At 51.5% G+C, this 9,509-nt stretch overlaps 1 protein-coding gene across 5 annotated transcripts in view; it reads right to left on the bottom strand.

Annotated features, from left to right (window-relative positions):
• Positions 1-2,832: 2,832 nt before the first annotated feature.
• Positions 2,833-9,509, bottom strand: part of LOC121573355 (polypyrimidine tract-binding protein 3-like) — a 135,650-nt gene continuing 128,973 nt past the window's right edge. For all 5 annotated transcript variants that reach the window (XM_041885258.2, XM_041885260.2, XM_041885261.2 and 2 more), the window contains 2 exons: positions 5,639-5,716; positions 2,833-3,617 (listed from right to left, as the gene is read on the bottom strand). In XM_041885258.2, the coding sequence (XP_041741192.1) occupies positions 3,485-3,617; positions 5,639-5,716 (211 nt within the window). In that variant the 3' untranslated portion in view covers positions 2,833-3,484. The remainder of the gene's footprint in view (positions 3,618-5,638; positions 5,717-9,509) is intronic.

The raw sequence follows: 9,509 nt of genomic DNA, 5'->3' as shown, positions 1-9,509 counted from the left end.
CGTTACAGGAGCCAGACAGACAGACAGACCATCGTTACAGGAGCCAGACAACCAGAACATCGTTACAGGAGCCAGGCAGACAGACCATCGTTACAGGAGCCAGGCAGACAGACCATCGTTACAGGAGCCAGGCAGACAGTCCATCGTTACAGGAGCCAGACAACCAGACAGACCATCATTACAGGAGACAGGCAGACAGACCATCGTTACAGGAGCCAGACAACCAGACAGACCATCGTTACAGGAGCCAGACAGACCATCGTTACAGGAGCCAGGCAGACCATCGTTACAGGAGCCAGACAACCAGACAGACCATCGTTACAGGAGCCAGACAGACAGACCATCGTTACAGGAGCCAGACAGACAGACCATCGTTACAGGAGCCAGACAGACAGACCATCGTTACAGGAGCCAGACAGACAGACCATCGTTACAGGAGCCAGACAACCAGACAGACCATCGTTACAGGAGCCAGACAGACCATCGTTACAGGAGACAGGCAGACAGACCATCGTTACAGGAGCCAGACAACCAGACAGACCATCGTTACAGGAGCCAGCCAGACAGACCATCGTTACAGGAGCCAGCCAGACAGACCATCGTTACAGGAGCCAGACAACCAGACAGACCATCGTTACAGGAGCCAGACAACCAGACAGACCATCGTTACAGGAGCCAGCCAGACAGACCATCGTTACAGGAGCCAGCCAGACAGACAGACCATCGTTACAGGAGCCAGACAGACAGTGCGTAGTGCATAGGGTGCCATTTGGGATGCACACAGTATTCCCATTCATATGTCCACCACTCTCAGCAGAGAGGCAGTCTGCTGTGGTCCAGGTAGCCTGGTTCAGCCTGATCTGGCCTGGTCCGGGTCCAACAGAGCCCAGACATAGTGCACTACTTTAGACCGGAACCCTGGTCAAAAGTAGTGCACTAAGTAGTGCACTAAATAGGGAGTAGGGTGTTATTTGGGACACACATCACAGCTACAGGTGGATAGACCTCAGCTACAGGTGGATAGACCCCAGCTACAGGTGGATAGACCTCAGCTACAGGTGGATAGACCCCAGCTACAGGTGGATAGACCCCAGCTACAGGTGGATAGACCTCAGCTACAGGTGGATAGACCTCAGCTACAGGTGGATAGACCCCAGCTACAGGTGGATAGACCCCAGCTACAGGTGGATAGACCCCAGCTACAGGTGGATAGACCCCAGCTACAGGTGGATAGACCCCAGCTACAGGTGGATAGACCTCAGCTACAGGTGGATAGACCTCAGCTACAGGTGGATAGACCCCAGCTACAGGTGGATAGACCTCAGCTACAGGTGGATAGACCTCAGCTACAGGTGGATAGACCTCAGCTACAGGTGGATAGACCTCAGCTACAGGTGGATAGACCCCAGCTACAGGTGGATAGACCCCAGCTACAGGTGGATAGACCCCAGCTACAGGTGGATAGACCCCAGCTACAGGTGGATAGACCCCAGCTACAGGTGGATAGACCCCAGCTACAGGTGGATAGACCTCAGCTACAGGTGGATAGACCTCAGCTACAGGTGGATAGACCTCAGCTACAGGTGGATAGACCTCAGCTACAGGTGGATAGACCTCAGCTACAGGTGGATAGACCCCAGCTACAGGTGGATAGACCTCAGCTACAGGTGGATAGACCCCAGCTACAGGTGGATAGACCTCAGCTACAGGTGGATAGACCTCAGCTACAGGTGGATAGACCCCAGCTACAGGTGGATAGACCCCAGCTACAGGTGGATAGACCTCAGCTACAGGTGGATAGACCCCAGCTACAGGTGGATAGACCTCAGCTACAGGTGGATAGACCTCAGCTACAGGTGGATAGACCTCAGCTACAGGGCCAAATTAAAGCACATTGAATTAAGTTCACCATCACTTTGCCTATTATCCTCAGGTTATTACTGTAGTCTACTGTAGTCTACTGTAGTCTACTGTAGTCTACTGTAGTGTACTGTAGTGTACTGTAGTCTACTGTAGTCTACTGTAGTCTACTGTAGTCTACTGTACTTCCTGGTCTGGTCCGGTCCAAGGACTCTGCACAGTAAACAGAGAAATGAAGGTACTAAAAGATTGCCCATTTTGCTTTGAACGGTTTTCTTTCTCTTTACATTTCAATGGAAACCACTGATACCCTGTAAAACAAAAAACAGGTGTGTAGTTGTCATGGTGATCTGAGTGGTGCGGTGGTCATGTTTAGCTGAGAATGCTCTGAGTGTTGCACCGTGATGATGTCACACCATGATGTCACAGAGGAGGGGGCCTGATCATTGGTCCCCCTCGCTCAACGTTCCAATGCTACTTAAAATGGAGGCAGATCATTGGTCAGGAGGATGGTTGCTACCAGGCACCCAGCTTCATCAGCCAACCGTCCTTCCTCCGTGTCCGTGATGATACCTGTTAATGGAACCATGTCTCGGACTCATCAGGTGAATCATCTGTTAATAAGTCATCCCACTGAAGAGAAGCGAGTCTACCGGTACATGACGTCAACAGAACACCACCACATAACGTTGGTTACGGAGGGGAGGCTTCAGTTGTAACAACGCAATATAGCTAGAAGGGTCTCACAGGGTGGGTGGGTGGCTGGGTGGTGACAGGGTGGGTGGGTGGCTGGGTGGTGACAGGGTGGGTCAGTGGCTGGGTGGTGACAGGGTGGGTGGGTGGCTGGGTGGTGACAGGGTGGGTGGGTGGCTGGGTGGTGACAGGGTGGGTGGGTGGCTGGGTGGTGACAGGGTGGGTGGGTGGTGACAGGGTGGGTCAGTGGCTGGGTGGTGACAGGGTGGGTCAGTGGCTGGGTGGTGACAGGGTGGGTCAGTGGCTGGGTGGTGACAGGGTGGGTGGGTGACAGGGTGACACACTGGGCAGAAGCCTCCCAGTAGTGTTGAGTATCTCTCTCCCTGGGTTAGGGTCCAGTCTCTCTCCCTGGGTTAGGGTCCAGTCTCTCTCCCTGGGTTAGGGTCCAGTCTCTCTCCCTGGGTTAGGGTCCAGTCTCTCTCCCTGGGTTAAGGTCTAGTCTCTCTCCCATGGGTTAGGGTCTCTCCCATGGGTTAGGGTCTCTCCCTGGGTTAGGGTCTCTCCCATGGGTTAGGGTCTCTCCATGGGTCAGGGTCTCTCCCTGGGTTAGGGTCTCTCCCATGGGTTAGGGTCCTCTAATGCCAGATAAAGGATGCACTGATGCACCATGTCAGCCCACATTACCGTTGTACCCTTTGCCCTTCCAGCATACTTCAGCTCTGTCTCTAAATCAGTCTCTCCCTGAAGGCTTGCATTACAGTAGTCTATTACAACAGTATCATCTAAACTAGTTCATTGTCTGCTGTTGTTTTATGTCAAAGTGGGTCATTCTGTCCTTCACTCCCAACAGGGGCTAGGGGGGGGGCCATGGGGTTAGCCCAGCCCAGGAGCGAGGCCCAGGGGGTGGGGTGGGGGAGCTGTGTGAGGCGGGTCAGATGGTGCTCTTGGAGAAGGACACGCGGAGGTGGTGGTTCTCTCCCAGGTCGTGGTTGTGGAGGTCGATCAGAGCCTGGATGGCCTCCTCCACTGAACCCAACTGGATCAGGGCCATCTTACGGTCCTTCCTGAGACAGACACAGATGGACAGACAGTAATCAATAACACTTTATTGATCTGCAAAAGGGAAATGAATTCAAGATCATGAGTAAGTACAGTGAACTACCCAAATAACTATTCTGAATGTTCCCTCAGCTCTGAATGATGATTTTAGACACATTTCTAGCTCTAATCTGTCAAATCTGCTTTTGGAAAAACATATTAGGGGTGTGGCCCAATCCTTCTGAACGGATATTTCTCCAAGTGGAGCAATTCCCATCTAGTGGCTTATACCGGTACTACACCAAGACCACCAGAGAGCTGAAAATACACTGTAAATACTAATTATCCCATAGCACACTACACTTGGCTTTAACCCATAAGAGTCTAAGCCCTTCAAGACCCCTTGAAGTATAAAAATAATAATAATAATAATATTTGATGAAAAATTGTATTTGGCCTTACTGCTATTAGCCCATACAAACACATTGAATAACAGATTCACTACATGGAACAACAGATAGTCCTTACTGCTATTAGCCCATACAAACACATTGAATAACAGATTCACTACATGGAACAACAGATAGTCCTTACTGCTATTAGCCCATACAAACACATTGAATAACAGATTCACTACATGGAACAACAGATAGTCCCCCCAAAAAAAATCTAAAAGAAGTTTGTTCTGAAGTGTCTGTCCTATATCTGAGAGATCAGGAAACATTATATATATATATATATATTTTTTTAAAACAACTATTTAACCCCTTATTTTTGGCACTAATCAGTCGCCATATATACTGTAATTCCATTCATTTTTTCAACTGGTACCAGGGACCTTCAGACAAGTCTTGTGAGGCCTGTTGGCGTCCTAGAGCAAAACAACCGACATGTACGTGTTCGTGAGAGTCTCACCTTTCTACATAGGGGACATATTAGTGTTGTGGCTCAAACTGTTCGGACACTACAGACAGAAGTTGGCAGATGGGCTGTACCGACTTCAGACGAGTCCCAAGACGGAGAACGCCATCGTGTTCGTGAGAGTCTCACCTTTCCACATAGGGGTCATATTAGTGTTGTAGCTCAAACTGTTTGGACACTACAGACAGAAGTTGGCAGATGGGCTGTACCGACTTCAGACGAGTCCCAAGACGGAGAACACCATCGTGTTCGTGAGTCTCATCTTTCCATAGAGGGGACATAATAGTGTGTCGGCCAAGCCGTTCGGACGTTACAGACTATTTTGTAAGAAGACCAATTTCCGGGACGTCTCATGGTCTGACAAACACCTCTCTAGCTCTGTCACCTTTCACCGCAGATGCGGAAGTGAGACATCAGCGGATGCGGTGGATTGAGACGCATCCAATGCAAAAAAAACAGATATCTCTAAATATAGCTTAACATCTCTTAAACGGACAGATTTTTATGGGGATTTTAGTATTATGCTAATTAGATTTCTGCGGGGGCGCGGACATCGACCTTAGGGGTTTAAACAAAAATAAAACATGATGTTTGTCATAGACAGACAAGATTAATATGAGATGAAAGGCGAGTTCCTAACAGGTTCAGGAAGCAAAGCTAAAGCTCTGTGAGACGTTCACAGCAATGGGGTCAGACGTTTTGATCAAGAGAGCCCTTTAGAAAATATGCACTTTTTCTCTAACACTAAACATAAAAATATGTTTTTAAAAGTTATAAAGAAGGTGAAATCTTATAGTTAGTCCTTTTATAATTTGATTATGCTATATTTAGAAAGCATATAATGATTCTTATGGGGATTTGTAATTATGCTAATTACATTTCCACTGGAGCGTGGACATCGACTCTAGGGGGTTAAAAGGTGATTTTGCGTTTTTAGCCAACATTCAAGTTTCAAGTTTTTTATTGTCACGTGCAAAAGTACAGTGTTTACTACAAACGAGATCTCTGTGAACGTCGGGGAAATTTTCTTTAAAAGTCAAGTTCGGCGCTCTATTAGCGCTGTGCGGTTTGTTTGAATCCTGGCCTTTGTGTGTTGAGGAAGTAAAGTGTCCGAAAGAGAACGTACTGGAAGAACTTGAAGGCCTTGACTGTGTATCCGGTCCCAGAGAAAAGGTCCTTTAGGATGTCATCTGTTATAGATGGACTGTTGGAGGAGAGGAGTATGGAAAACAAAAGAACAGTGTTAGACATGAGCTCTGAACAAACAGGCCCTTAACTCTTCCTTCATCTGATGATACCTCTTGTGGTAGTATCCTACTGCAGACATAGAGCTGCCACATGGAGTACAATGTGGGAGTACAGCTGGAAGAGCATGCTACAGGAAGACAGCTAAAGGGGAACTTTCTTGTGACAGACATTATCATAAATGTTCGCTGTTTAAGATTTAGACGCATCCATCCCCAGAAATAAACAGAGTAGCTAGATAGTGTTGGAGGGGGAGGATGAGGTATAGTTGGAGAGGTGGAGGAGGGAGGAGGAGGTATAGTTGGAGAGGTGGAGGAGGAGGTATAGTTGGAGAGGTGGAGGAGGAGAGTATAGTTGGAGAGGTGGAGGAGGAGGTATAGTTGGAGAGGGGGAGGAGGAGGTATAGTTGGAGAGGGGGAGGAGGGAGGAGGAGGTATAGTTGGAGAGGGGGAGGAGGGAGGAGGAGGTATAGTTGGAGAGGTGGAGGAGGAGGAGATAGTTGGAGAGGTGGAGGAGGAGGTATAGTTGGAGAGGGGGGAGGAGGGAGGAGGAGGTATAGTTGGAGAGGTGGAGGAGGAGGAGGAGGTAGTGGAGAGGGAGGAGGAGGATAGTTGGAGAGGGGGAGGAGGAGGGATAGTTGGAGAGGGGGGAGGAGGGAGGAGGAGGTATAGTTGGAGAGGTGGAGGAGGAGGTATAGTTGGAGAGTAGGAGGAGGTATAGTTGGAGAGGTGGAGGAGGAGATAGTTGAGAGGGTGGAGGAGGGAGGTATAGTTGGAGAGGGGGGAGGAGGAGTATAGTTGGAGAGGGGGAGGAGGGAGGAGGAGTATAGTTGGAGAGGTGGAGGAGGAGGTATAGTTGGAGAGGTGGAGGAGGAGGTATAGTTGGAGAGGTGGAGGAGGAGGTATAGTTGGAGAGGTGGAGGAGGAGGTATAGTTGGAGAGGTGGAGGAGGGAGGAGGGTATAGTTGGAGAGGTGGAGGAGGGAGGAGGGAGGTATAGTTGGAGAGGTGGAGGAGGAGGAGGTATAGTTGGAGAGGTGGAGGAGGGAGGAGGTATAGTTGGAGAGGTGGAGGAGGAGGTATAGTTGGAGAGGTGGAGGAGGGAGGAGGAGGTATAGTTGGAGAGGTGGAGGAGGAGGTATAGTTGGAGAGGTGGAGGAGGAGGTATAGTTGGAGAGGTGGAGGAGGGAGGAGGAGGTATAGTTGGAGAGGTGGAGGAGGAGGTATAGTTGGAGAGGTGGAGGAGGGAGAGGAGGTATAGTTGGAGAGGTGGAGGAGGGAGGTATAGTTGGAGAGGTGGAGGAGGAGGTATAGTTGGAGAGGTGGAGGAGGAGGTATAGTTGGAGAGGTGGAGGAGGGAGGTATAGTTGGAGAGGTGGAGGAGGGAGGAGGAGGTATAGTTGGAGAGGTGGAGGAGGGAGGTATAGTTGGAGAGGTGGAGGAGGGAGGAGGAGGTATAGTTGGAGAGGTGGAGGAGGAGGTATAGTTGGAGAGGTGGAGGAGGAGGGAGGTATAGTTGGAGAGGGAGGGAGGAGGAGGTATAGTTGGAGAGGTGGAGAGGGAGGAGGAGAGGGTGGAGGAGGGAGGTATAGTTGGAGAGGTGGAGGAGGGAGGAGGAGGTATAGTTGGAGAGGTGGAGGAGGGAGGTATAGTTGGAGAGGTGAGGAGGGAGGAGGAGGTATAGTTGGAGAGGTGGAGAGGTGGAGGAGGAGGTATAGTTGGAGAGGTGGAGGAGGAGGTATAGTTGGAGAGGTGAGGAGGGAGGTATAGTTGGAGAGGAGGAGGGAGGAGGAGGTATAGTTGGAGAGGTGGAGGAGGGAGGAGGAGGTATAGTTGGAGAGGTGAGGAGGGAGGAGGAGGTATAGTTGGAGAGGTGGAGGAGGGAGGAGAGGTATAGTTGAGAGGTGGAGGAGGGAGGAGGAGAGTATAGTTGGAGAGGTGGGAGGAGGGAGGAGGAGGTATAGTTGGAGAGGGGGAGGAGGGAGGAGGAGGTGGAGAGGTGGAGGAGGGAGGAGGAGGTATAGTTGGAGAGGAGGAGAGGAGGAGGAGGTATAGTTGGAGAGGGGGAGGAGGGAGGTATAGTTGGAGAGGGGGAGGAGGAGGTATAGTTGGAGGAGGGAGGGAGAGTTGGAGGAGGGAGGAGGAGGTATAGTTGGAGAGGTGGAGGAGGGAGGAGGAGGTGAGAGGTGGAGGAGGAGGAGAGAGAGGAGGTGGAGGAGGTATAGTTGGAGAGGTGGGAGGAGGAGGAGGAGGTATAGTTGGAGAGGTGAGGAGGGAGGAGGAGGTATAGTTGGAGAGGTGGAGGAGGAGGTATAGTTGGAGAGGTGGGGAGGAGGAGGTATAGTTGGAGAGGGGGAGGAGTGGAGGAGGAGGTATAGTTGGAGAGGAGAAGGGAGGAGGAGGAGAAGTTGAGAGGGAGGAGGGAGGAGGAGGTATAGTTGAGAGGTGGAGGAGGAGAGGTAGTGGAGGTGAGGAGGGAGAGGAGGTATAGTGAGAGGGAGGAGGAGGTATAGTTGGAGAGGGGAGGAGGGAGGAGGAGGTATAGTTGGAGAGGTGGAGGAGGAGGGAGGTAGTGGGAGAGTGAGGAGGGAGGAGAGGTGGAGAGGTGGAGGAGGAGGAGGTATAGTTGGAGAGGTGGAGGAGGGAGGAGGAGGTATAGTTGAGAGGTGGAGGAGGATTAGTTGAGAGGGGAGGAGGAGATAGTTGGAGAGGGGAGGAGGAGGTATAGTTGGAGGGGAGGAGGGAGGTATAGTTGGAGAGGGGGAGGAGGGAGGAGGAGGTATAGTTGGAGAGGTGGAGGAGGAGGAGGAGGTATAGTTGAGAGGGTGAGGAGGAGGGAGAGTGGAGATGAGGAGGAGGAGGAGGTATAATTGGAGAGGTGGAGGAGAGGTGTAGTTGAGAGGTGGAGGAGGAGGCATAGTTGGAGAGGTGGAGGAGGGAGATAGTTGGAGAGGGGGAGGGAGGAGGAGGTATAGTTGGAGAGGTGGAGGAGGGAGGAGGAGGTATAGTTGGAGAGGTGGAGGAGGGAGGTATAGTTGGAGAGGTGGAGGAGGAGGTATAGTTGGAGAGGTGGAGGAGGAGGTATAGTTGGAGAGGTGGAGGAGGGAGGAGGAGGTATAGTTGGAGAGGTGGAGGAGGGAGGTATAGTTGGAGAGGTGGAGGAGGGAGGAGGAGGTATAGTTGGAGAGGTGGAGGAGGGAGGAGGAGGTATAGTTGGAGAGGTGGAGGAGGAGGTATAGTTGGAGAGGTGGAGGAGGAGGTATAGTTGGAGAGGTGGAGGAGGGAGGAGGAGGTATAGTTGGAGAGGTGGGAGGAGGGAGGTATAGTTGGAGAGGTGGAGGAGGGAGGAGGGAGTATGTTGGAGAGGTGGAGGAGGGAGAGGTATAGTTGAGAGGGAGGAGGGAGGAGGAGGTATAGTTGGAGAGGTGGAGGAGGGAGGAGGGAGGTATAGTTGGAGAGGGGGAGGAGGGAGGAGGAGGTATAGTTGGAGAGGGGGAGGAGGAGGAGGAGGTATAGTTGGAGAGAGTGGAGGAGGAGGTATAGTTGAGAGGTGGAGGAGGAGTAGGGGAGGAGGAGGTATAGTTGGAGAGGTGGAGGAGGAGGAGGAGGTATAGTTGGAGAGGTGGAGGAGAGTATAGTTGAGAGGGTGGAGGAGGAGGTATAGTTGGAGAGGGGGAGGAGGGAGGAGGAGGTATAGTTGGAGAGGTGGAGGAGGGAGGTATAGTTGGAGAGGTGGGAGGGAGGGAGGTATAGT

The sequence above is a fragment of the Coregonus clupeaformis genome, chromosome 9, assembly GCF_020615455.1.
Source record: "Coregonus clupeaformis isolate EN_2021a chromosome 9, ASM2061545v1, whole genome shotgun sequence".
NCBI lineage: Eukaryota > Metazoa > Chordata > Actinopteri > Salmoniformes > Salmonidae > Coregonus > Coregonus clupeaformis.
The sequence above is the reverse complement of the archived record's forward strand: the minus strand, read 5'-3'. Positions and strand labels throughout refer to the sequence as shown.